At 37.5% G+C, this 27,712-nt stretch overlaps 4 protein-coding genes and 1 long non-coding RNA gene across 5 annotated transcripts; 1 reads left to right on the top strand and 4 right to left on the bottom strand.

Moving 5' to 3' along the window:
* Window positions 1-3,654: 3,654 nt before the first annotated feature.
* LOC145777950 (zinc finger protein 862-like) lies at window positions 3,655-5,402 on the top strand. Its single transcript, XM_082589322.1, has one exon. It carries the CDS (start codon window positions 3,721-3,723, stop codon window positions 5,272-5,274), a length of 1,554 nt encoding a protein of 517 aa, XP_082445448.1. The 5' UTR covers window positions 3,655-3,720; the 3' UTR covers window positions 5,275-5,402.
* A 475-nt stretch (window positions 5,403-5,877) lies between these two features.
* LOC145779968 (uncharacterized) lies at window positions 5,878-8,372 on the bottom strand. Its single transcript, XR_014290579.1, has 4 exons — window positions 7,547-8,372; window positions 7,223-7,284; window positions 6,912-7,078; window positions 5,878-6,458 (listed from the first exon to the last, which is right to left on the bottom strand). It is a non-coding gene; the product is annotated as an uncharacterized LOC145779968 (long non-coding RNA).
* A 3,185-nt stretch (window positions 8,373-11,557) lies between these two features.
* On the bottom strand, window positions 11,558-15,353 carry LOC145776001 (uncharacterized). Its single transcript, XM_082587413.1, has 2 exons — window positions 14,797-15,353; window positions 11,558-12,631 (listed from the first exon to the last, which is right to left on the bottom strand). Exons 1-2 carry the CDS (start codon window positions 15,314-15,316, stop codon window positions 12,393-12,395), a joined length of 759 nt encoding a protein of 252 aa, XP_082443539.1. The 5' UTR covers window positions 15,317-15,353; the 3' UTR covers window positions 11,558-12,392.
* Window positions 15,354-15,447: 94 nt separating this feature from the next.
* On the bottom strand, window positions 15,448-18,167 carry LOC145776010 (transmembrane emp24 domain-containing protein 4-like). Its single transcript, XM_082587422.1, has 2 exons — window positions 18,129-18,167; window positions 15,448-17,231 (listed from the first exon to the last, which is right to left on the bottom strand). The coding sequence occupies exons 1-2, from the start codon at window positions 18,150-18,152 to the stop codon at window positions 16,569-16,571; spliced, it is 687 nt and encodes a 228-aa protein (XP_082443548.1). The 5' UTR covers window positions 18,153-18,167; the 3' UTR covers window positions 15,448-16,568.
* Window positions 18,168-18,520: 353 nt separating this feature from the next.
* On the bottom strand, window positions 18,521-21,679 carry LOC145775991 (NFU1 iron-sulfur cluster scaffold homolog, mitochondrial-like). Its single transcript, XM_082587405.1, has one exon. The coding sequence runs from the start codon at window positions 21,600-21,602 to the stop codon at window positions 20,754-20,756; it is 849 nt and encodes a 282-aa protein (XP_082443531.1). The 5' UTR covers window positions 21,603-21,679; the 3' UTR covers window positions 18,521-20,753.
* Between the last annotated feature and the right edge of the window lie 6,033 nt (window positions 21,680-27,712).

Genomic DNA, 27,712 nt, shown 5'->3' with positions numbered 1-27,712 from the left:
GTGGTTGGCGTGCTTGGGTGCAAAGATGACTGTTGAGGCCCATGTGTGCGGCGAAGCTTCTGCAGCGGGATGGTCATGGGAAGGATCATTGGCTGGAGTTCTTATTCAAGGGGGGTGCTTTGCACTTTTCTCATTTTTTGACAGCAGATAGCGTGTAGGCCTACGAAAGCTTATATAATAGTTGTTTCCCAAAGTAGCAGGTCTTGTTAATAAAGAATAACTTATTTAAATCAAGTAGATCAATGTCAACATTTATTACAGTCACAAAAAAGAATTTAATATACTGTATCAATTTACCTTCTCCACATGTATCAATTTACCTTTTTCAAAAAAAGTTATAAAATACTGAGTTTTGTATGCTTGGATGCACATTGCAGAAAAAACGTGACATGCCCTTGAAGCCTTATTAATGAACTGTCAAATGAGTTTGGTTTCATCTTTCAGAAACTTTTCTTTAATTTTCCAGACGAAGATAATCATGAGTTAAAATTTTTACGAAAATACTCAAAAAACACACTTTCACAATTTTATGCCATAAAAGCACGAGTTAGCTGCATGGTGCAATTTTTGTAGGCATTATTTTCACAGATCTTCCACCTAATGACAATATTTTTGACCAATATTTTTTGTACATTTCTGTAGGGGGGGTGTATCAAATTACCTTCCGTATCAAATTACCTTCCCTTCCCCTACTGCCTGCTATACTTGAGGAATCTTGCAGAAATACTTCTTAATTCCCTTCTTGGGAAACATCCCACTCACCATCAATAACACAGTGTAACAAAACAAGAAAAAAATTTTGTCCTTGAGAAATAATTGCTGTTTTCTGTTTGATTTTGCCAAAAAAATACAAAAAATCTTTATTGTACCACAATAACTTCAGGTTTGTGTTCCTCAGATTAGTTTGAATTTTTCTCATTTCTCATGAAAATAGGCATAGCCTATACATAACGTTGAAAATTTACTGTCAGCTGCTTCCAGCAATAGTTACGTACTAATGTGTATAATTAAGTAACAATTGGATTCTGTTTGCACACAAAGCCTTGCAAGGTTTTACTTTTGTGATGAAACAAAAAGGGCTGAGCATTTTTGCAGTCGCATACCTTACTTGAGCAAGTTATTTAAATTTACTGCTTTGCGAGATGCAACCCCTACACAGTGTGTTTGTCTTGTCTTCAACTCTGAGTTACTGGTGAAAAGCGCCCTTACTATCGCCATTAAAAAGACATAAACGATCATCATCATCAACCAATTTTGATTATACAGGCTATGAATTAATCCTCATGAGGGTGTGGCCTGTCTGTCTGTCTGTCTGTCAAGAACTAAGTCTTCCCCTCCACACCTCGCGATTTATTGGGTTGGCAGAGTCCATTGTTCAGGGCTACAAGGTCACGTTTTACAAGTTCTTCCCAAGAAAGTTTTGGTCTACCTTGTGTCTTGTGATAGTGTCGGAAAATTGTCATTGATAAAGTCCATGCTGAGCTACTCATTTTTACAACAGAGCAATGGGACTTATTGGATGACAGTGTTCAACTTATTTCACAAAGAAGCTTTTTAGTGTTCTACACATTTAAAGACGGTTTATGCTACTGCCATGATATAGAAGTCTTTCAGGTTAAATAGGCATTTCCTGCAATCCTTGACTGGAAGCTTTTCATCGACAGCTCATCTAAAATATCACAGCTGGATTGTTGAGTAACGCAGACAAGTGTCCCTCCATTCTTCCGGCTTACTCAGTTTATATAAAGGAAGAATATTAAAACATCAAAATCGTGATGAGTGCATTGAAGTAGGACCTCTACAATTGGGAGGTCGTTGGTGATTTCAAGATGGTGGCTTTCATAATGGTGCTTCCGGGTGGTTCTATCCAGTGTTTTTTTTAAGGTGTTTTGGGTGACCGAAACGGCCCCCCAAATTTCTCCAGCGGTTTCCCAAAATTTGGACTTGCAACTACAGTGCCTTGTCAGTTGTCACAATCATTCATTTTATGTTGCGTTGATTGTATGTAGTTTAAATGCCTAGGTTTGTACCGCATCTTTAGAGATGATTGTTTGTCCTAAAGTAACCTTTGAAATCAGAAATAACGTAATAATTGCTTTTCTTGCGAAACCTAGATTCGAGGTAATTCTATTCCTTCTGGACTCTTCTCTGACTTAAACTGAATATTATGAAGCTTATGATGTCATAAACGTATTTACTCAACCTGACGTTTAGTTTTAACAATTGTTTGTGACGTAACTTAACCGAAGCTTCTCGTAGGTGGGAGAATATTTTTGGCATTGTGCAAGGCGGCATATTTTGAGTGTAAAAGAGAGGAAGGACAGAAATTAAGAAATACGTTGAAGTGCTGACAGTTGCTATCAAGTTTTAGTGCGTTATTTGCAAGTGCTATTGTAGATTGCATCGCCCTTTTTGCCAGTTCTCTGAAGATGTTGATCAGCGATCTCAGAAGTAGAACTAGGCTATTCAGTCGTTAATTGATTGCTGTGCGTTGATTTTTCTTCCATTAAATTAGTTCACGTTCTTTCAACGTCTCTTTCCTGGTAAAAGAAAAGGAAGACGTGGTGACAGTCGCTATCTTGAGCATTTTTGAAATAGAAAGATTGTTTTTGCAATAAAATTTAGAATAGGCTATTTCTTAAATACTCTTTCTATTTTTTAGCTTAAAAATTTTAAGTTTTTGTGAGTTATTTCAGATGAAAATGTCGCAGCGTAAACGCTTATCCTCTGATAAACCTAACAATCGAAGTATAAAGCAGTTCTTTTCTGGTAAACCGAAAACACGTACTGCTGCTCTAACCCCCGAAACCGCATCTGCCAACAGCACCACAAGTTCTGATTGTGTTTTACTGAATGACCGCAATTCTGCTGAAAATGTTCAAGAGCAGTCGACTCTTCCTGTTGCATCGTTGACGACTGCTCCAGCTGCACCATCCAACAAGATATTTCAATCGTGGATTAAACTGAAAGGTTTTGATGATGCTCTACGAATGAACGTGTTCACCCTCCATGCTGACGGAGGCATAATCTGTTTGCTTTGCTCTAAGCATCCAGTAGCTATCACTGGCCGAGGCAAGTTTGCTGATGTTTACACCAGCGTACCAGCCAGACCTCAGCGCCCCTCTCGTCTGGATATGCATCTGAGCTCGGAGCAACACCAGCAAGCAGTTAAACTGGAACAGAACCAACGTGTCTCGCTATTTCACACACAGTATAAAGATCGTGTATTAAATAAAACCAAAACTGTGGCTGAGAGAGTACACCTAATTTACTGGGTACTGAAAGAGGAAGTAGCAAATCGAAAATTTGCTTCCTTGCAAACACTGCTTGACCTTCAAGCGGCGCTGGTTCGATTCTCGGGGTGTGCGCTTGAGCAACGCACGTTAAGGACTGCTCTCCATTCAGCGGCATCTAATGGATGGAATAGTTCCCCGGCAACAAGACTTCAACAATCGGAAACTTCACTCTGTCAATCTCGGTGACCGGGCCTGCGTCAGTGATTCAAAGCCTCTACAAGTATGCGAAACTGCCAGGATTAAGCTCTTCAATAAGCTTTCCCAGTCCGAGGATAAAGATTCAATCAATCAATCAATCAATGACCGGCTTCGTGACCTGCGACATACCAGTTCAACAGCAGTGACGGAGTTTATTTTGCTCATCTCCGACCATCTGACTGATCGCATCGTTGCTGATGTCAAGCAAAGCCTATGCTGGGCTACCATGGTCGACGAGACAACCGATATTGCTACTTTGCAGCAATATATTACATTTGTTCAGTACGTCAATAAAAAGGGACGCCAGGCAACTGTATTTTTGGATATCCGTCGGATAGACGCTCGCGGGGCAACTGCTGCCAACCTATTCCGACTCTGGAAAGAGGTCGCTGCTGACTACAGTCTTGATGTGGGTAAACATGTCGCTATTGCATGCGATGGAGCTGCTGCAATGATAGGCCGCCGAAATTCCCTCTCACAGAAATTGACTGCACAAAATCCGATTACCTACACAGTGCACTGCCATGCGCATCGCTTAGCCTTGGCATGTACAGACACGGTAAAGGAGCTACAACACATCCAGGATTGCGAACGTGGCTTAGTCCAAACGTGGAAGTACTTTTCAATTTCGCCGCTCAAGACCGCAAAACTACAAGAAATGCAAACTATTGATGTTGATTCGTCTGCGCGAAAATTAGTTAAAGCCTGCCGTACTCGCTGGCTATCTCATGGTCAGGCTGTAATCGCAATGAAAGCAGAACTGCCTGCTGTACACGCTACGCTCCAATATTTTGCTACCGAGAAGAAAGATTGCACAGCAGTTGGTATTCTTCATTTAATTTGCTCCAAACGCTTTCTTTTCGCCCTTTACTTGCTGAATGCTGCTTTGGTCCATCTCAACAAGTTATCATTGTTGTTTCAAAAAGGTAGTTTTCACTTTTCTCACATGCAGTCGGCACTTTCAATATGCAAAAAAGAGATTAGGAGCATTGCCAATTCAGATCAGGTTTTAAACAGCATAAAACTTGACTGGGAGAAGATTTCAAAAATTTTACCAAGATCTCAAAATACACTTCTTGAAGATGATTTTAAACTGCTGCGATTGACCACAGAAACATACTGTGAGACACTGCTCTGTAATCTCAAAGAACGTTTCCCTGAGCCTGAGGTACTCTCTGCTTTTCGAATCTTTGATGCTAATGAGATTCCTCTTGATACCCCTCAGCGCCAGCTTTATGGGAATGATGATCTCTCGCTGCTTATCAGAAGATTTGACATTGTTCCTGCTGAACAAACCTTGAAAGTACTAAATGACTATCAAACGTTGAAAGATAGAATGACAATGCCAGAATTTGAGTTCTGCCAAGATCCCGGTGATGTCTGCAGCAAAATTGCTCGAGACAACGTATTCCAGCAAATGTTTCCAGAGCTGCATCGACTTTGCTGCATTGCATTGTCAATTCCTCTAGCAACCGCCTGGCCAGAGCGAGGATTTTCGACTCTATGTCGTGTTAAAACCAAGCAACGAAATAGGCTACTAGATATCACCCTGAATGCTCTAATCAACATTTCGATGAACGGTCCGGAGCAGCTCACTGACGAGAATGCACAAAAGATAGCTGAGAAGTGGCAAAAAACAAAGGACCGACGAACAGTGACAGTGCGAGCATTGAAGGCGTTGGAATCTGCAAACAACGAAGAAATAGAAGCTGGCGGATGGGAATGGGATTGCGAATCTGTTTTGTTGCATGAGATAGAACCTGAAAAATTTGTTCTGTGATTGTGCACTGCCAGTAGCCTAATAAATAATTCGTTTAAGCAAATATGGCTATTTTTTGGTATTTAAATGAAACACTTGCGGTCTCTTAAAACTACTTAGCGGTCACCCAAACCAAACCTTAAAAAAAACACTGGTTCTATCAAGTTTTGATGCTGTCTTTGTCTCTGGGATAACAGAAACATCGTTTTTCACAAGAGGAATTGGCCTCCAAGAACCACCTATGAGATTGGACCTTATAATGTAAAACAACAACCTCCGGTAGATGCAACAAAAATACTGATGTCTTCTCTGCACATAAAACTAGGTCTTAAACAACTCTACAGAGGGTGGAGCGGAGCATTCAAGCAATTAAAGAGCTGTTTTAAAACTTTGCAAGATGCAAAAACCAAAGCTGGAATATTTACGTGATCTGAAGTGAAGCGACTGATAAACTCCACACTGTTAAAAAATTTTACTGTCCTTTGGACAGGCAGCAAAATAACTTCCTAAGTAGTAATTTTATTTACTGTAATGGAAGTATTTTTACTTCCGTTGACAGTCATATTTTTAATGTTTCTGATCAGTAAAAATACTGCTCTGGATAGTCATTTTTTAAATGTTTCTGATCAGTAAAATTACTGCTCTGGATAGTCATTTTTTAAATGTTTCTGATCAGTAAAATTACTGGTCTGGATAGTCATTTTTTAAATGTTTCTGATCAGTAGAATTACTGCTCCGGATAGTCATTTTTTAAATGTTTCTGATCAGTAAAATTACTGCTCTGGACAGGCAGCAAAATAACTTCCCGAATAGTTTTTGTGACAAACGGCATTATGAGAGTAAAATGACTTTCTCTACAAGTAAATATTACACACGTGCATTTGCAGATATAAATTTATTGTGTACAGCAGACCTCACTGGCGACAATGTTTCACAATATATTTCTCAAGATGTTACAAGTATAGCTATTTGTTTGATGTTTCACGAACACGTGAATTCGCTTTTTTAACTGCAGAGTTCAGCCGAGGCTATATTTCGGCGAAGCATGAAGCAGCAGCGACTGAACAGTGAATTTCTTGACTTGCTTCAATCTTCATAACAAACATCCCTGCCGAAGCATGACCTCGTTGCACTGTCGGAGTACTTTAGGGTGCACATCCCACTTTTTCTTGTCATGACGGATGACCCCAATGCGAGCAAAGTATCTGAGGAAACAACACAAGTTATATCAGTGGATCTTTTCAAATTTGACCGTGATATTTAGCAATGTTTGTAACTACACCACAATACCATCGTGTAGTGAAAGTGTGAAACCTTCAAATTGATCAGAATGCGTTGTCACTTCCACAAACCTTAGAATAATCGTCATCCTCTGGAGTTGTGGCTTGGAACTTGCGTACATAACTAGTATTAACAGTTTAACACCTCTAATAATCAGTCTGGATGGCCGAGTGGTCTAAGACGCAATCCCTCCGGTAATGGGTGCAGTTCTTACTAGCTGCAGTAGAGAGACACTGTCAAGAACTTCGTGGATTTGAATCCCACTCCAGCCAGACCAGCTTGTCACTGGTATGAACGACTTTGTGAAGGAGGGAGTTCCATTATTGTTATTCCTTAGCTCATACATAAACAATTAAACACATTACAGGTTTACATACCTCTGTATAAACTCCAGACTTGCAGCTGCACTATCTGGATATGACATTGCAAAGACGTAATATGAGCAGAAGAAGTAAGCCAGCGCTACAAAAAAACGACTTGGTTTCCATTGCAAGGTTGCCTTCGATGAATACGAGAAACTTCACTGCACTGGCAAGAGTGGGCCCTACAGATGCAATGAGGCACAAATGAAACTACGAAGATTGAAATTAGTGCATATTTACATTTACCAACTTCATATTTAGGTGAGCAATTCAAAAGTTCACTTGTACATCAGTCAAAATTGTACAAACGCTCATTCACAACTTACCAAAACACACAATTATTGGATGCTGGTACACGAGTTTCTTCAAACTGGGAGATAGCTGAATCCTACAAATTGAATTTAACATTTTTAAGATATTGAAAATAATACAAACATTGTCAAACACTCATATAGCCGCACTCTTATCGCTAAGAAGGCAATGAAATAGAATTTATTAGCAGTAGTAGCATGCTGTTCATATCACACAAGTTATATATAAGCTATACATAAATTTGCAAAGTATGTGTCAGATGTTCTTCCGGGAATGGGAAGGTTGGGTATTAAAAAATCTGTGTTTGCAAGTAAATAATAATAAGATGTACGTTATACCTCAAAGCATTGATAAATCGCTGAGCAATCTTCTTTAAAATATGTTGTAATCAGTTCCACTAATCCCACTGAGATGGCAAGTTGTCTCCCATCCGCCAGTTGTCTCCCGGCACATCATAAATGCACAAGGATAATATCCAAGTATCAAGTTATTCAATGAAATGAAATACAACACATGCTCAGGAAAGCATGAAAAAACCTAAATTGGTTTAAAACATGTATTATGAGACGTTGTCACGAATAATACCGGTAATAAGTACTGGTCCTCTTCCTGTAGCCTAATGGGGATTTTTCCTTCTTGATCTTTGGCCAGGGCTGAGGGTCTATCGTTTACCACCCTGGACCTGCTGCTCAAATTATTCATGCTGGTCACACACGAAAGATCAGCCTACCACAAGTTTTATCACCACAGCTGGATAAACCACTCAATTATTTAGTTCTCACTTTTTAACAGTCCTGGGCATTGACTAGGCCTATAAACTGCAACTGACGGCAGATGTTTCACTCTGAGGTAAAATGGAGTTGCATCTCAAATGTCGTTACTCCCTGGCTACTCATGGGCAAGGCGTAGCACCAGATATGGCAGATATACTCTCTAGCTAGGGTCACAGCTTGTTTTTTTAAAACTGTGTAGGCTACCTAATATTTTCTCATTTTGAAGACAGTTGCAGCAGCCATGCCTAGTAATCTTTTGGCAGTGGCTATTTGACCGGCGCCGGTCTTTGAATCTGAAACACTATTTGACCGGTCATGACATCACTATACAGGCACCTTTTTCTTTTTCTCTTACAAAGCAAAAGACGAAAAGCGCGTATATAAGTTCTAAATTCGACAATTTTATTCAACTTGATCCGTGGCGCGTGCGATACTTTGCCGACTCCTATTCTAGAGGGAATGAGTTCGATACTACCCGGAAGCATTCTTTTTTTTTTTAACTAAATTTTGACCCAAAGTGCATTTTGTAGTCAATTTTTAATTTGAGTTGCATTACATTTACATACCATTTTTTTAAAAGAAGCATTGTATATAACTAACTTGTTGAGAGCAAAAGTGTAATGCTTCGTTCGGCACACACGGTCACATCAATCAATCATTTTATTTTTGTCATTAACGCGTCCGGGACGAAAAAGATACTAACTACAAAAATCGATATAGACCTACCAGCACGTTAATGAACGGGAAAAGGTGGCAAAACCTTGAAAGGTTTAAAACGTGCCTGAATGAAAAATTATGTAGTAGGCTATATATCAGTAGTTAGCACGGCCACAAACGGAAAATTACCCAGAGAAATTCTCAAATTCCAGCAAATTAAAAAAACTCTAACTTTATTACTCACATTTGAAAAGACATAAGAAATTGGGCTGTAGGCAACTGAAATTAAAAATTGACTACAAAAATGCACTTCGCGTCAAAATTTAGTTAAAGAAAAAAGAACGCTTCCGGGTAGTATCAAACTCATTCCCTCTAGAATAGAAGCCGGCGAAGTATCGCACGCACCACGTATCGAGTTGAATAAACTTGTCGAATTTAGAACTTATATACGCGCTTCTCGTCTTTTGCTTTGAAAGAGAAAAAGGTGTCTGTATAGTGATGTCATGACCGGTCAAATAGTGTTTCAGATTCAAAGACCGGCGCCGGTCAAATAGCCACTGCCTAATCTTTTTATAGTACGATTCCAACACTGGATCTTCCAATCCAGAGTCCGAATGTTAGAAGCTACTACAACAGAGCTCGACTACTTCAACATTGTGTGTTCAGTAGGCTACAATACTGGTATACCGGGAAGATGTGTTAGGTAGTTCTTCACATTGACTCAGGGGTGCAGTGGTTAGAAAATTGTAGGGAGGGGGCAGAGCCTCACTGCATTGACTGACAGACCGACCTGCCTGATCTAAGTCATTGTCGTTCAGTGCATATTGCTTAACTATGTAATTTCGTAGCAGTTTAATGCAGTTAACTTACTAAAAGCATCGAAATAAATTAATTTCAATGGTACGCTATTGTTCTCATTTGTCCATGGTAAACATAAAAAAAATCAGCAAAGATACCATTTGTAGGATTAAACTTGTTACCTGTTCAGTGATACAGGTTTAACGATGCTACTTTTGCTATTGACACGCTTCCTCTGTCTATCTGAAACTTATGACTGCAACAAAACCAGCTGTAACTAAGTTACTGCACTATTCCTGCAACCACGCTTGATGCTTGCATCCTTGCACATGCTCAGTTGTCAGACTCAGTGTTGCCAGATGCTTAGCACCAAAAAGTAAATAAAATTTCACCAGATTGCATACAACTTCACCAGATATGTAAAACACCCTAAATAAAACAATTTCGCCTAAAAATACAAATACTTTTTAAGACATAAGACACTGCCGTCACGCATGCGCAAACCTCTTGCAAAACGTTTTCTATACGAGCGGGGATTTTTCGCTTAAAAGTTTAAAAAAACTTTCTTGAAAAAAATAGATTGGGGGAAAATTTCACTAAATTTCACCAAAAAGTTTTCTGGTCCCAAAGTCAAAAAATTTGGCATCAAAGGCCTCTAAAATTGAATTTCACCAGAATTTTTTTAAATTTGTTATCCTATTTCCCCATCTGGCAACGCTAATCAGACTCTGCAAATTCTGAGCGGGAAGGCGGGAAATTGAGCGCGGACCAGGATAACATTCGCCAGCCCATTGGCTGACGACTGATAAGTGATAATAATTCTCGGGTTTTAGTCAGAGAGTCGAACCGTTTGACTATAAAACTCGGGTTCGGTTCGACTCTCTAGTACTTTCAGTGCATTTTTAAGGAACCAATATTACAAACAATTAAAACATTTTTGTTGGAAGCCCGTGAGTTCGGATCTCTAGCAAACTTTCCTTCCAGTCATGATTGTTTCAATTAACCCACGAACTCTATATTGCTGGCCAAGGTAGCCTATATCAGATATCAAAACAGAAAGGCATGACATAACGTAGCATCCCACTGTTTCGAGAATGTGCTGGTGTGACCGTAAATATGTTGACCGGAAAAAAGGTTGACGTTTCGTAGAAGTGCTAAATATATTGCTGCACAGGAGTATAGTAGCCTAATCGGACTAAAATATCGGTGTTAATAAAATGTTACTGCCCATGTAGCCTACCGTACCTATAGTACAATTACTGCCAATGCAAGTTAAAAAAAAAAACTATAAAAAGTCAGTAAAATTTTACTATTTTTGTCAGTAAAATTGCAAAACACTTTCACAGACCAGTAAATTCACTTCCAAAAAAGAAGTGAAATCATCTACTACGAAAAGAAGTAAAATTTAAAACTGCTCAATCAGTGATTCTACTATATTTGGAGTAAAAAAACGTCTTTGTCTAGTAAATATACCACAAAATGGCCAGTAATTTCAAGTACTGTAACAAGATAGTAATATTCTACTGCTCTTCTGACAGTAAAATTACGAAAATTTTTAACAGTGCATTTACTTTCATGATCGAGATGCTGTCTAAAGTATAACAGACAGCTTGGACCTGTTTCATGTCTGTAGTTAACAGATTTTGGGGCAATCACAAGACAGACAACTATAGGACAGGGTACTTTTTGATCAACTTAGGGATGCATATTAGAATATGGGATTAATATTATATCATTATTATAATAGGCTATTATATGGGATTATTATTATATGAATTAAGGTATTTACTCGCAGAGTCAGTCATGATGGCGGTCATTTTCTGTCAGTTCAGGTATTTTCCCTCAGCGGCACGACTCTGGAATAAGATACCCAAATCCTTATTTCATCACCCTAACCTCCCCCCTCCCCCTCTGAGATGCCATCGACAGTTCAAGAAGTCCATTAAATGCATTAACCTCGAAAGCTTCCCCATTTTATACCATAATATTCTTTATCTCTTCTAGTGTCCAGGGTTTTGCAATAGGCCTGTCCTTTTCTGAACACTTTACCATAAAAAAATTGATGCTTTTTTACCATTTATTTGTGTTTTTTTGACTTTTCTTTGACTAATAAAATTCCGAATTAGTTTTGAGTTATTATTCCATCTTCACAGAGCTGATTTGCATAAAAAATGACAAGTTCATGCTGTATTTCACATTTGAAAACCATTTATTCCAAAAAATTGTGATTTTTTGTTAAATTTACAACCCGAAAAAGCAATTTTCAGGTTTTTGTGGTGCTAACCGCCAAAAACGCCTAAAGTTCAAATTTTTTTGCTGATTTTGCATTGTCATATCATATTATTGTTTAAAAAAGAGTCCTATGTAAAATCTGAATACCTTCATTTTTACTGCCTACCCCTACATTAACAGAAAAATTGAGGGCAGGGGGAGCATCCGGCGGCTCTGAGGACCATATTGCTGAAATCAACTAAACATTCAAAATTTTGTATGTTTAGTTGATTTCAGCAACATGGTCCTGTGTTTTGCCATGTTAGACAGGTAGTCACTACCTGGTCTAGGCCCCTGAAGAAGTCAGTCGTGTCTGATTGACGAAACGTCGGAATAAAAGCAGACTGTCACTGTATACATCTGGTGATAGTTCAGCTTAATTTGCACCAGTAAAACACCTCATATTATTTAGTGGTGTACTTGTTTACGAATGCAAATCCCTCCATCAAACAGAAACATACAGTAGGCTATCAATCGGCCTACAGCTCAGAGCTTAAGATCTGAGCTGGCCTTTATATTCGAGTGGAAGGCAATTTCAGCTACGGCAGGCCACTGTCACAGTAGCCTACGCATAGCTTGCAAAAAGAATCATTTTGTCGACATGCGCAATATCAACGAGATTAAAGAGCAAACAGAAGCTTGCTTCAACCATAAAAACTGCAGCAACAACCAACACCTCAGACATTTATCTTTGGTTTGTCAGACCCAGCGTAGCTTGAAAGGTGTTTCCGTCTCCTCGAGTAGCTTTTCGATTAATTTCTAGGTGGCGTTCTCGGGAAACAATTTCTTCAAGGATTTCGCCGTCTCCTTTAACCAGTCGACTTCGACCTGTCGCTTCATCGTACACGCGTCGCACAACACTTTGACGAGCCTCCCATTCCGCTTGTGTCATCGGTTTCATTGCTAATGACCGCTGATCAACCTCTGTGTGATAATTCAGAAGTACCTTGAGTTATTAATAAGTAGGCTACGGTAGGTCAAATGTGGAGAAGAGTTTTCAAGCCCATATTTTAATTTTTAAACATCCCTCAAAAGCGATCACATCAACAGCCAACATTTGGACACTGAATGAAAGATTCTTTATTGGTACGAGGTTCAGTCAAAAAGCAATGAGCCGATTTATCTTAGCCTACTTAGTACTTATGGCTGGTATTTTTTCTAGAAATTTAAAGTTCATAGTTTACATTAGGTGATTGTTTTAGGGTTTATTGAATAAAATTGCTTAGACCTACCCAGTGGCGTACGCAGGGGGGGGCCCATTGGGCCATGCCCCCCCTTAAAATTGTTTTAACGACGTGGATTAAGGCATTTAATTTGTTTTGCATTGCTCTGTCAAAGCAATTACTGTAACAATGTTGTTTTATAGACTAAGCCCAAACGAAATGCATGGCCCACTCCACCTACCCCACCCCAGGTATGCCAATGTAGCATAGTGTTCTGTAAGCCTATTACAGTGATTAGTGAGAGAGAAATGGATATAGTCTAAACTAAAACCATACTGGGATATCATGAAGACATCTGGGATATCAATGGCCAGTGGCGTAGCCAAGGGGGGGTGGTTACAACCCCACTTGGCACGCGTGTGACGTCACGATATTGAGAATGATGAGCACTTTCAGTCTCTTTATGCTTGGGAATGATGCTTTCAGTCTAAAAAAACTAGCCTAATTTTAAACAAAACTGCATTAAAAGAGCGAGTTTTGCCAATACCAAACATTCAAACATTTCAGCCAGGAATTAACAAGAAAACATAGAGACTTAGCTTTATTTCCGAAAAATGCCGAAGAAAACATGATCTTATCCTTTTGCTATGCCACCTGACAGCACCATTTTACAGGAATATTCATACCCACATTTTTGTTGAAAATGCTCTCAGAATGCACCAAATTCAAAGTAATTTTTCAAAATTTTCTGGGGGAGCCCCCCAGACCCCCCGCCGCTGGGTGTCGTATTAAGCGAAAACGCCGTCGGGCAATTCCAAAACACCCCTTTCAAAATTCCTGGCTACGCTACTCTCAATCGCTACTACACTCTCAAAAATGAAATATTTTGACAATATCAAGCAAATTATGGGAATAAAAAGCATGCCGGAAGCACTAATAAAAACAAAAGACAGAACAAAATGGAGGCAGTTCATAAGGGAGATCACAGCTGATCAAACATGATCAATCTGTTGAAGAAGAAGACTGACACTGATCGGAGAAACCGTAGGCGTAGAGTCACAATGATCACATCGCTGAATTTCTAGGAATATGCAAAAAGAGCTGCAAACATCGAGTCGTGGTAGGGCTAGGCTTTGCAAAGGTTTGTGCCAAGTTTGTTCCAAAATAACTCACAGTCACAGATGCACACAAACAGACCCGCTTTAAAACTTGTTCGAACTTGTGTAGTGGGTTCTTTTGGCTGGATATAATCAAGCACCTGCCATATTAACCGGAACTAGCACCATTCGATTAATCATCTATTTGAACCTTAAGACATGCCAGTAGACCGCATTTTTGAGGAAGAAATCAAGAAACTGTAAAAAAAACTAATTGAAAGCGCAGCCTGGTAAATTTTACAAGGCCGGCATAGACCTACATGCCTTTATTGATCGTTGGATAGTCAGTGATGAGAAATAAAAATTAGATTGAAAAGTTGGATTAAAATCATTAAATGCATAAGTGCCAGAGTTTTCTTTCGATGCTTAAGTTATAATATGTTTGTATTTGTATTGCAACAAAAAAAGTTACATGAGACATGGGCTCATTACTTTTTGACTGACCCTCGTATGATGTCATGTATCAAGCAGGCCTATGTTAGGGAAAGTACAAATATCGTACGTCACCGTGAGAAGGTTGTCACAAAGTTCTGTTATAAAGGTCGAGGACAAACATCACAGTCAACCTTATGAAGGAAGAAAACAAGATCCTGGGCGTCATTTTAGCCTCTGTAACTTAGAACCTATCTTTTTAACAGTCAACAATCAACACCTAATGTATCAATGCTTTTTTTTCTGAATTATTCGGAATGGCTACTTGGTAGCAGCCAAACGGAAAGATATTTTGAATCAAAGAGCAGAAATAAGCAGGATGATCGAGCAGAATTACCTGAAAATAATTTTTCCTTGGCTTGGTTTGAGCCTAGTTGTAAACTTTTAGATGATTCGGGTTGCGACTTGAAAGTTTTTGGATTGTTTGATAATGCTCGAGCTGTTCCATGTTCACTTTCGGTAGACGACACTTTTTTCCGTTTCCTTTTTTTCTTAGCTTTCTTGTTAGATTTTCGTGCTGGAGAATCAGATGAGGAAGAAGTGGAAACTAACCTTTTCTTTTTGCTAGTTTTAGATCGTGAACGTTTATGGTCTTTGTCGTGTTTTCCCTTCTTAGCACGTGATGGTGATGAACATGACGTCGAGTTAGCTTTTTTCCTGCTTCGATCTGCAGATCGACTATTCCGCCTTCGGTCAGTTGATGAGATGTCGCGTCGTTGCGAATTTGCTTTTTTACGTTTCTTAGACTCTCGACAAAAGAACAAACTCTCTCTGTTCCGAGATCGCGATGAGTTGGAACCGGAAGAACTAGATCTGGATCGCTGCTTGTGCTTCTTTTTTTTCTCTGACTTACCCATGACTTCTCATTTTAAACATGTCAAACAAAGTAGAATTTTTTACATTCATCATTCATCATACATTCATTCAAATTAGCAGTACCATCACTCATAAATTTTTATTATTAAACCTAAAGAATCGCAAACAAAGCCTAATAATCCCAACAGCAAAGAGTAAATTAAAATGACTCAATTCATTTCTGCACCAGGATTAGACACCAGTTTCACGAGTTCACACTATGAATACATGCCGTGAAGTCCAACCTTAATTGAAACAATTTTGTTTCGACACCAACTTCCAACAGTGCTCACTACTCAGTGCACTTGGAATATGCCCACACAAGCCAAGACTAAAAATGAACACAAACCATACAGACCACAGAATAAATATACGAAAAACTCTCAATTATGATCTTTCAATTCATGTTGCTTCATCATCATGCGTAAATTGTTTCTTGACTATGCTTAAACACTAGACGCCACTTTGGTAAGTATATATGCCCAAAGTGAATGCTGCAGCAATAGCCTATTGCATGGTGCTGGTCAAATAGCTTGAAGTCAACCGTTTCGTTTTGTAAAAGGATGGTCGACACTGCCGTGATACGGAGTATTGTGAATACTTGCAACCCTGAATATTGTCGATGAGCGTTCTTTCAACTAACAAACGTAAAGGAAAAACAAGAGCTGAAACAACGATAGCATTCTCAATTACAACACATTAACTTCAAACAAATCATGTTTGAGATTTGTTTAAATATAGTTGATGGAATTCTGAACAATTTTACATAGCCATGTTGTCATTGCTTCAAAAACTGAAAGAAAATTACGGTGCTTTACATCTGTAAGATGAATGATGATGGGGATGGAAATATTGCGGTAGTTCGTTATGTCGTTGAACTGGTGAACTTCACTGTACTAATTTTTATCTCCGGTTAAAAGCCATGCAGCATTGGAATTGCACATAATCAGTAAGATTTTTCAACATTTAAATGGGAAAATAGCAAGTACTCGTGAGTAGGGGGTAAGAAAAATAAAAGTACAGCCGGTTTACAATCTCGCCATTAAAACTTATCACACGAAATTCCTTAAAACCCAGTACAGTGCAAGATCATACAAATACCATATTTAAACTGCTTCAAAACGATTAAGATTACATTATTGAACCTTTATTTCATATCTTTCCTTGTTTGTCTCTAGTAATAGACCAAATTGTGCTAAAATGTTGAAAAACAGTTTACGTTTATCTAATAGGGCCATTGATAAAATTCTTGAACTAAACCAGCTTCTTTGCTTCGAAAAATCCCTTTAAGTGTCGCATTTGCCACACTCCCGCTATCATAAGAACTGCAGTTTGTGCGATGGCCCACCACAGTACTCGAGCGTTTGTGTTCTCGCTGGTTTGCCTGAATCGTTCCTCTCGATATCGCTGATAGTTTTGTTCCTTTTGTATTTGTTGCACTTGATCCAGCAACTGGCGAACTCTCAGCTGCAGTTCGGTCAGTTTTTCTTTTGAAGCAATCTCGCTGTAATCATTGGCGTGTTCCCCTACTTGAATGTCCAGATGCACACGAAGCTTTCCACCAGCGAACAATGACCACTTGGTTGAGTTGGAATGAATACAAATCTGATGCTCTCCGGGTAGATGAGACGTGAATGTAAAAGCTCCTTCAGATCCATAACCTTTCGACAAGAGAACTTTTCCATTAGGTCCTTTCACTTCAACATGCATCCCCATACCCGGAGGAGAGTCCAAGAACTGATTGGATCTCTTATCCCAGAGCTGGGCTTTGTATCGCCCAGTCACCATAGTGTCTTCAGGTAGTTCTTCTATGAAGCATTTTTTTTCTTTTTCTCCTATATGAAAATAGAGAGCACAAGATCTCTGCACCAACAAAGTCAAACTAATTAGAAGAAGAGTTCTCATTGTGTCTAGTGCCTGCACAAAAACAAATTATTATTAGTACCACTGACAAGACACAAATTCAACGTCGACATGACAAAAAGAGGACACAATTTCCTAAAGTATTATTGACATAAAGTTTACAATTAAAAGCTTTAAAACATTATTTTAGATTGAAATTTAGTGGTACACATTTATATTTCCAGAGGATAAGCCAGAAGCCTGACATATAACTATATATTATTGGTAAAACAAAAATAATGTAGCTGCAGTTTAATTTAAAATCCTTGTGACAGTGCTAGTCTGGCCAAAAATCAAAGGCAGGCATTGTAAAAAATTGTCCAAAATGATTAAACCAACATCACATACCATTAGCAATTTGCTAGCCTCCGATTGCAAATTATATATAATCATAAAGTAAGTTGTAAAATTCATCCATACAATTTTTACAACCAAACTTAAGATAAATTTACAGTAAATATTGCTGATACACTGATATTTGGTAACTTTCCCTCAAACGAAATCAATCTGAAGGGAAAAAGTAATGCAAACATATCAAGTATAATAACTCCTACACACATAAAGAGTTGAAACTGGTATTCATCATTCACTTCAACAACAATTCATAGATATTTAAAGAAAGTTCACTAAAATAACCACAAAAGCTTTGTTTTAATTTTTGCATTTCTATATGCTTTTCTTGTTTAGCTTCTTGGGTGTGTATGTGTGATTGGCATTTGTACAAAGAATAAAACCAGATTTGTTAACCAGGAGTGCTTACTGCTTGAAATAAAACACTTTTTCAGCATTTCACTCCATTTTTGTTGAGAATTTTCTATTGTATATAATATTGCAAAACAATAAAAAAAAAAAATTGCTAGTTTACCAATAGCCAGTTTTAAGCAAAGACACAAATCTTGTCATGAAACATACATAGATGAATAAACAATAATCCATACAACCAAAAAGCTGGCAAAAGCAGACATAAAACCTTCCTTGGCGACTTCAAAAAATCCTCCATATTCTTCCAAATCTTCTTTTTGAAACTCAGTGAGATAAAAGTTCATTACAAGGGTGGTTCCTCCACAATAGAGAAGAATTGCAAAGATTCCAGAGAAAGAAAAAATTCCAAAAAGGACGCCTAGAATAACTGCAAGTATTTGACGACTCCAATATACAACATCTAACAGTTCTTCTTTATCAGGCCAAGTTGCATTTTTTGTTAAAGCTCGTTGGACTATAGAATCAGATTTTGCAGACATTTTCTTCCAATTTTTTTAGCAAATAATTGGAAGTCAACACTTTTTTATGTAAAATCCTAAATCCTATATGCAAAAAATATATATATAACAGTAATTTTACAAATGCAAAACGAAAAAACTTTTGCAGTGCAAAACTCTCTCAAAACATTGAAAACCAGTGTTTTCAAGCAAAAATAATCCTATATATAGTGCAGCATCACATTTTTAAAAATACATTTATAGTTATACATTTGCCCTGCCAATAACAACATGTGGATGTTTTTAATTAGAACAGAAAGCCAAAAATGTAACGTTCAGTTGCAATAATTCAAATGAATATTTAAAGTTTACTGTTGAGTGTTGACATGACATCTAGCTATTATCATTGCAGTCCAAGCATACCAATAATAATTCATAACAAAACCAGGCACAGTAAAATGAAGCAACAAAGTTAAAAAGCCCAAACTTTATACATTAGCAAAATGGTATGTTGAAAGAAAATTATTTTGCATTGATTGAAAAAAGTTAGTGAGTGGTTTGAAAAAATCTTTGAAAAAAACGCATAAAAAAACTTTATCAACTGATAACCTACACATGTAGAATAAAAATCAAGTGAAGCAATAAAAAAAAATTTTGCTAGAATTACCATTGAAATGAGGGGGCAAATTTGTTGGTAACTAAACGTCACAAAGCTAGAAATGGAAAGAGGACTTACAGAAGCATGGCAAAACATTCTGCAACACAATTGCCAGAAAAATAAAAACCCTCACAAAACGTTCTTAATGTGAATTGGGAGTCTATGCATAAAACTACTTGAGAAACGGCTTCTGAGGTGTATGTCAATGTATGGAATTGATAGACATACCAATCATTTCGTGCAATGCAACAAGTTGGCAATGTAGTGGAAAAGTATTGCTCCCAATTGCTTTCTTCTACTTTTTGTCTCATCATACTAGATCTTAAGCTTTTCATATTTTGAAACTGAAACGACCACATGCAAGGTGTATTATTGTACTCTGAACATGATTATTAGCTAGTACAAAGAAAAGTTTTACAGTGTACAATAGGCCTAACAAACATGAAAAGTACAAAAATTCAGACTGTGTTAAATAATGCGCATTGCAAATTTTTGTCAAAAATAGCAAACTGATGAAAATTACTTGTTGACACAGAAAAAATAAAACAGTTTATCATACCACTGTTACAATGGCTTGCAGTTGAAATCATTTAAATAAAAATTGATCATCAAAAAACAAAACTTTTCATAAAAAAAAAACAAAGTTAAGATCAACGCAAACTTCAAGTGGCAGAGCATGACTTGTAGGTGCAGACAAGTAGGTGCAATGGTTCATGAGGAAGCCAGCCGGATATAAATAATATTCCGTGGAGTAAAGAGGATTTAATTGGTGCCTGTGATGTATTGTTGCATAAACAATTACGCATTGTGCGTGTGTGTTCTCATGATACAAACAAAGTTAGTTGAGTCTGTATCTGATGGCCTGCTTTAAATTAAATCTACCAAACTTTGCCTTGGTCTAACCATTTCCAAGAAGAAAGCTCAAGTGTCCGATTAGCAAAGACTTGTGTTTTCTATATTGTTTTCTATAGTTATTTATGGCTGATATATACAAACTTTTTATCCTTATTTATCTGTTTAAATAAGAGCTTGTCAGATGGGTTCTTGGCAATATTTGAATAGTCACTAGTCAGGCACTAAAATGTTTTATTCGTCTACAAGGCATTCTTTGGCCTATCAGCCTAAAATCTGTGACAATAGTCTCAAGAAAAAAATTGTTTAAATACCGGTAACATACTGCATATTAGGCCAATAGCATATGCATTAATAAAATAAACCATGTGCTACAACCATCAAAAGCACCAATAAAATACACATCACCCGGAATAGCACCTAAGTCACCATGTGATCCAGTGTGGCATCACCAGAATTACCTAGGGACTGGGGAGACAGTGTGGGGGACAACCTTCCATATCTTTACGAGTCTATACCTAAACGTAACTTGAACCCTAAAATCAGCATACCAAACCAAACAAAAATTTTGATTGCTTCATTATAATACAATTTTATGCAAGAAAACTTTAAAGGTAAAAGTTCTTTTTAATTTTATTACAAATTGTAATATTTTTTAAGTAGGCCTAGGCTATAGATGCTCTTCTTGAAAACCTGCAGTTAACACTGTTTGAAAATGCAAAACATACAACCATGCATCAGAAGTCATACAAATTTGTTATGATATTTAAAACAACGCCAAAAAAGAACCACCAGCTTTAAGCGTAGTTTGACCTGCTGAGATTTACACTACTTTTTGTCATTTTTAGTTTTAATAATATTTTCTAATTTTTCTAACTGTTCTTTTGACACTGCATCCATTTCATCTTCAACTTCTTCTACATTTTGTACTTCAGGAATATAAAACTTGAGCATGTTTTCAATGCCACTCTTTAGTGTGACAGTTGAACTTGGACAGTTGCTGCATGATCCTTGGAGTTTCAGCTTTACTGTTCCACTGTCTACATCAAAACCTTTAAATATTATATCACCACCATCTTCCATCACAGTTGGACGTATTCTAGTATCAAGAAGTTCTTTGATCATTGCTACAATTTCATCATCATCTTCATCTATAACTGTGTCTGGGGAAGGCTCATTATCAGTCAAAACAGGAAGGTTTCCAGCCATAAAAAAATCCATAATGACTTCATAAATTTCCGGCTTCAAAACTTTCCATTGCACATCTTCAGAAGATCTTGTAACTGTCAAAAAATCAGGACCTAAAAACACTGCTTTGACGCCAGTGATACCAAACAACCTTTTAGCTAAAGGTGATTTATGAGCATTTTGCCAGTCTGGAAAGTCATATGTTCCATTTCCCAAAACGTCAACACCAGGAACAAATTTCAGACAATTTGGGTTTGGTGTATCAAAAGTCTGAATAAACATGTTTCGTGATGTTTTTACAATACCAAGTATGGGCCGCAAAAATGTAACATTTCTATTTGCCCAACTTGGGAGCTGAAGAGATGACCACTGTCTTTTTGCAATGTTAGTCAGACACAAAGGCGTTGGATTGTAAGTGCTTGGAAATGCAGCTGAAATACGGTCAAACCTAAAAAACTTTCTCAATTGGGTAGTTCTTAATGATGTCATTATGTCAAATATACTTACACTTAAAAGAAAATTTGATTGATTAATAGTACGGTAACTAATACTGGTGTTAGAATTTACAGTCCTGTTTTATTGATGATAAAAATAAAACAATTTTGATTAGGACTGTATGCCGTATAAAATGGTACCCGGTCATTTGGTCGACAGGACGTTTGGTCGACAGACATTTGGTCGACAGGACGTTTGGTCGACAGGACGTTTGGTCGACAGGACGTTTGGTCGACAGGACGTTAGGTCGACAGAACGATTTATTTTAGGGTTAGGGTTGGTTAACTAACCATAACCCTAATCCAGTGGTTCTCAAACTTTTTCAGCATGTGGCACATTAGAAAAACTATAAAACGCATGCGGCACACTTACAAAAGAAGAAAAGATGCTTTAAAAAAAATTATTTTCACGTGTCAATGCGATGGATGTGCTTGTTTATACCAATATAAGCTTCGACTGAAACGAGGTTGCATTTGTTGACAAACATATACCCGAATTTCATCGTCAATTCCAAGTAGTCTCTCGTTTACAGTATTTAATTTCAGTCAAAACAGAAAAGCCATGTTCATATAGCCATGAAGATGCAAATGGCAATATAATTTTGATTGCTTTTGCACGGATCATGAAATATAATTTGGAAGCAGACAGCCAAAACGCATCCAAGTTTTTTGTGGCAACAACGTTTGTAAAAATGAGTCGTTTCGTAAATCAATGATCTGTTCTTCTTCTGCAGAAAGATTGCTTGATTCATTGCTTCCAAATGGTGGGAAGTAATGTTAGCAATAGCAATAGCTAACGTACCAGCCCAATAGTGACGTGGCAATTACCCTGCTATATCGGCAATGCCATAATTGGTTTCATCGTCACATGTGCTTATTTATCATCTATTGAAGGAGTTAAAGCGCTTTTAAGTCGCATGCTTGTCTGAATGGCTTATTTTAAATATTTATACAGTTCTTTTCCAAAATTTAAAAAAGATTCCCGGCACACTTGAGAATCTGTGGCGGCACACTAGTGTGCCGCGGCACACAGTTTGAGAATCACTGCCCTAATCTAACCCTGACTCTAACCCTAACCCTAACCCAAAAATGAATCGTTCTGTTGACCTAACGTCCTGTCGACCAAACGTCCTGTCGACCAAACGACCGTGCACCGTATAAAATAGTTTTACACTGTAAAGACTACGTCTAACACACAACATTCAGTGATTTTAGAAACCTTATTAAAGAATAGGCAAAATTTAACACAACTTTTTGAATAGCCAGATTTTACAAAGTAGGCAAGCGTTATGGTTAATCAGATTAAAAATACAGAGCCTAAAATGCAGATATATACAGATTCAAAATTTGAACGCTGACAGTATATTATATATATAATGACAAACCTTATAACCAGTAGTATTGCAAAGACAAAAGGGGAACTAGTACTATTGGTTACCATACAAAGCTAAAAAGTGAGCAGTTAACCAGTTTGCTAGGCAAGCATTGATGGACGCTGGCGCTGGGTGTCTGTGTGCCTAGTATCAGCAAGCATAAAGACACAAATTTTTGTTGCTTAACGTCGCAACAGCGTTTATGGTCATATACCGGTACAGTTGTATTGCTTGGATGATTAAACCTTCTGTTATCTATCAGAAATAGTTTGGCTTAAATAAATGATCGCTATGGTCAGGTGCTGTTTTCTCAGCTAAAAGTAGATCTGTTTACAAGCAGTTTTGAGAAAAGTCTGTTCAAACTGGCTATTTGATGAGTCTTTTAACATTGATTTAAGTCTTTTAACTTTAAGTCCCTTGAAGGACTTAAAGGAGTCTCAAAAGCAAGCACAATTTTTTGTCTACAACTAGTTATTAAGTTAACCACTAATAAGTTAAGCTTCATAAGTGAAAAATGTGTCTTATCGCTGGCAATTCTTGCTAAACTCAAATGTTGAGAAACATTTGTTGGTAGGCTAAATGGTAACAAAAGATATTCCAAGACAAGATTTTGTAGACCTACCATATGCATTATCAACTCAACATGGTGAACATTGCCTACTATCTTTAAACTTTTTGCTGATATACGTTTAATCTTTTTTTTTATTTCTGACATTACAACGAAAAACAGTAGCAGAGGCATGTACATGTCTTTGATGTAACAATCAGTGATATTGCTTTTTGCCTCTTAACAAACAACACGGTCTTTTTCTTAAAGTTCAATTTAAAATGCCAAAAATCAACTTTCAAAAAACGCCAAAAATGTCAAAGTACCAAACCAAAAATAACCTGCCAAACGCATAAAAAAACGTCAAACTTCTTGAATAAGTTGAATTTGGTATGAAAACGCAAATATGGTAACCCTGGTGGACACGTCCAAAAACTACCACATCCGTCGCTTTGGGGCGCTAAAGTAAATGGTTTGAAAAACATTGGGGGACTAGGAAAAAAGCAGTCAAATTGTGGAATCCTTTTCTTGAAAAATTTTGTTGTCCCCCCTACGGTAACTGTTACGCCGCTTTGCAGAGAGAGGACGCTCTGTGCTCCCTGACATGCTTCGTCATTTTTCGTAGACATTGGTTTGGTGTTTGAATCTTTATCGTTGGACTGACATAGCCTTCATAGGTTATTCTTGGTAGTTTCGCATACCGTACTTGCAAAGTAGGCCTACCATATTTTCATCGCCTAAAAAGAAGACACGTTTCGCCAGCAAGTAGAATTTTAGGCTTGAAGAATCTTTTACATCTTATTAGATCATTACAGTAGCCTATAGGCCTACGCAGCAAAAGTTACCAAAAAAAAAACAAGTAAACAGATTGACTGAACGTTTAACTTATTTTTTCTCATGTTTAGTGTTTCCTTAAGTTAAGACAACAAATTATTTTATATTATTAAGAGTCAGCAAAAAGTGAAAAAATATCTAATTTCCAGACAGTTTCAGTCAAATAGCAATAATCGCAAAAATCTGAAAAATGTGACAATTAGGCACGTCCTCCAGCTAGCCAAGCCTTAACTTTTTTCAACAAGGAATTGTCAGCCATAACGAAATTGTTAAATTATTTGCAAGAAATATGGTTAAAACAGTAGGCTAAACACAGGACCGGATTAAAGGTACCGTACTGTAGGCCTAAGGCTGTTTACTAGAGAAGGAACTAATTTTGCAAACAAAGACAAACTAATGACACTAAACTCAATTTCGGTAAAAGTGGCATCCCTACGTGGTTTTGGAAATGGGCTCTTCCCTCTTCATAAGTATTGAATTAACTCAGTCATTCGTTTTTAAGCAAAAACTGTAGGCCTACTGTAGGCTACTGGATCTGTATCACTATCAGCCTTACAAAACTTTAACCTTAAAAAATTGAAGCCGAATTTTTCCAAGGCCTAAGTTTCAAAGTTTTCCCGCGCTTTTTCAAAGTGAATAGCAAAGTTTTTGCTCTCCATAGGTCTAAATATACAAGTTGGAATCAAGAAAAATTTAGGCCTGGAGAAAAGCTAAATTTGTACAAACTGAGAAAGGAATTTAATTGTGGTCATTTTAGTCGAAAAATTTTCACAATCGATAAAGAACTCGCGGAGAAGGAACAATTCAAAGAAACCTTGATTTAGCCTAGCTAGTAGCTACAGTATAAAAGCCTACCAGTGAATTCGGCAGCCATTTTGTTATTTGCATATTCTGAGTTGGATCGCTCATAATAGATAGCCACTTTTATTATTGAATTTTAAAGACAAAGTAAAGAGAAGTCACAAGAAATGTTTTTGGTCTTTCTATATTCCACCCAACCGTAGTCAACCTTCATTTTCACTCAACCTAGTTCAAACCCTACCCAATACCCATGCTTGGTGCTGCAATCATCGACTCAAAAGAATGTTGTTTATGGTTATACCAAATCAAATTTTTAAAGAATTGAATCTGGACTGTTCATTGTACTGTATGTTACAACCCCGTTTTTGTTTAATTTGTGTTTGTTGGCCAATAGTTTGTAGATCTGCGCAATTTTGAATTTAGAGGAATGTAATCAGCTCGGTCTGACTGACTTTATAATTTTTGCCTAATTTTCATATTTTATGACACAACAATAATATTTTTGAAAATATGACCTTTCGAGCTGTTCCTTCTCTTGTTTTTTTTCTATTTTTGTTTCCCCATGTTACAGTAGGCCTAATTGGTGTCTTAATTATAGGCTACTTGATTTTTAACTGCAACAGACCACATTTTGTTTTCAAAGCTGCATAGTTTAATTGCGTAGCATTTTAACCTACGTAATTCATTTGTTTTAATAGCCTACCACCGTTTTAAACTGAAATTAAATGATTAAAGTTTGTCTGAATAAAAAGTAGTAGGCCTACTGTATATCAATTACAGATAGGCTAATATTCACTAATCTCCTTAGGCCTATATGTTACTGCGCTCAATTGTATCTTTGTTTTTTTTTTTCTACAAGTCGTGCGGTCACGCTGAACCGATTTCCTTAATTTTTTATCTTGCGGGGTTTTCTGTAACATCACAATTCATTTTTTAACTTGCCTATGAAGACTCAAAGTAAAAAGTTCAGGAAACTTGTAATTTTTTTAATTTTCTTCAATTTTATTTTTAATTGTTGGCGCAAACACGTAGTGAACGGCAAACTAACAAAAGGGAAACTGGAAAAATAACTAAAACGTAATTTACCGACGCTTGACATTTGTCACATTAAGAACAGGGAAGCAGCTTACTCGATGACTGATATAGTCTTTCGCTGCTTCCTGTCTGTTGTGGTACCTAGATGGCTATGGTGCTATTCTATTCATGTTGTGTATAATTGTACCGTGCTATTGTTGCAACAGACGAAATAAAAGTTTTTTCTCTCTCTCACTCTCTAAGGCTATGGCCTTATTAGCCAAATGGCTAATCCTGTCCTGGCTGCACATAACCGTTATGATGCTGAAAACGGCGTGAACTAAAAAGCCTTTCCTTTCCTTGCAAAGCTGTAGGCCTATCCATGCCACGATTTCTTTTGCTGTAGCCTAGGTTAGGTGTTATACACATTACCAGGGGCGCCGGAACGATTTTTGACTGGGGGGGCAAGATTACGAAAAAAGGGCACTTTTGTTTAGTAAAAGGCCAATTTTTTTTCAAGTTTCAAGATAAAATATAGCGATAATGATAATCCGGTATACAAAGAAGGGCACCATCCTATGTTATAATGATGTAACCTACTGTCAAGCCTTAAAGCAGCCTGTGGCCATGGCCGCTAAGTAGTGCTTGAATGAACCGCCGGTGCTACCTCCTCAATCGGCCAAGTTTGGCCGCCGATCTCTTCTAGCCAATTATTTAATTTCTCAATAAAATGATCGTGGATTAACTGTCGAAAATATGCAGTATCAAAGAGTGACGCAAAATTAGGTTAGCGCGTCATAATCGCCACTGTTGCATTGTGCGGGGAATATTTGTTATTGATGGAATATATTGATCTGCGATCGCCAGCGCTGTAAGTCTTGTTTGTAATTCCCAACGTTTATTTTAACAAAGTCTTAATCCGAAGTGCTAATTTACATCGGCTGGCAATATTGTCGTTTTTATGTCGATTCGATGTTGTCGGACATTGAACCGTTGTTAAAAAGGAGAACTAAGCTATTTGACATCAATGGGGAAAACATTTTTTGATCATATTTTGCAAAAATTATATGCTTCCTTTAGTAATGTCTTTTAGTAATGTACATCATTGAAATAGCTAAAACCTCAATTGCTAAGGCAACAGGGATCAGATGTCAGTAGATGAAACAGAAAAAATATTTCGCACTTGCTAGTGCATCGTCAGTTCTGATAAAGGGCAGTTAAAGCCTACAAGTAATGTTTTAATCATTGAAATATTTATTTTATTACCTTGCCGTCATCGTCAACACATGTCGAACGTTGTTTTTCGTTGCTAAAAAGAATTCTAGGGGAGTGGCGAACTTCTATAAAATCAACCACATTGGAGACACTCACGCGAGTGTCGTTTGAATAGTAGCCTACTGGATTACAATCCCGATAAAGCAGTTATTGCGTGGTGCAACGATTCTCTTGTAGGACGTCGCCCAGGCCCAGACTTCAACGACGCTAAGTGATCATTTTAGCATTGTTGCAAGTTTAATTCTATTTACTTGTGTTATC

This window comes from Aplidium turbinatum, chromosome 1, assembly GCF_918807975.1.
Source record: "Aplidium turbinatum chromosome 1, kaAplTurb1.1, whole genome shotgun sequence".
In the NCBI taxonomy this organism is placed as follows: Eukaryota; Metazoa; Chordata; class Ascidiacea; order Aplousobranchia; family Polyclinidae; genus Aplidium; species Aplidium turbinatum.
The sequence above is the reverse complement of the archived record's forward strand: the minus strand, read 5'-3'. Positions and strand labels throughout refer to the sequence as shown.

What these genes read in the sequence shown, in the direction of transcription:
- LOC145777950 (XM_082589322.1), top strand. Translation starts at nt 3,721, where the DNA reads ATGGTCGACGAGACAACCGATATTGCTACTTTGCAGCAATATATTACA.
- LOC145776001 (XM_082587413.1), bottom strand. Translation starts at nt 15,316, where the DNA reads ATGGGTAAGTCAGAGAAAAAAAAGAAGCACAAGCAGCGATCCAGATCT. An exon ending in CAAGGAAAAATTATTTTCAG is followed by an intron (nt 12,632 to 14,796) that starts GTAATTCTGCTC and finishes ATTATCACACAG; the next exon opens with AGGTTGATCAGCGGTCATTA.
- LOC145776010 (XM_082587422.1), bottom strand. Translation starts at nt 18,152, where the DNA reads ATGGATTATTGTTTATTCATCTAT. An exon ending in ATTATTGTTTATTCATCTAT is followed by an intron (nt 17,232 to 18,128) that starts GTATGTTTCATG and finishes GTTTTTGTGCAG; the next exon opens with GCACTAGACACAATGAGAAC.
- LOC145775991 (XM_082587405.1), bottom strand. Translation starts at nt 21,602, where the DNA reads ATGACATCATTAAGAACTACCCAATTGAGAAAGTTTTTTAGGTTTGAC.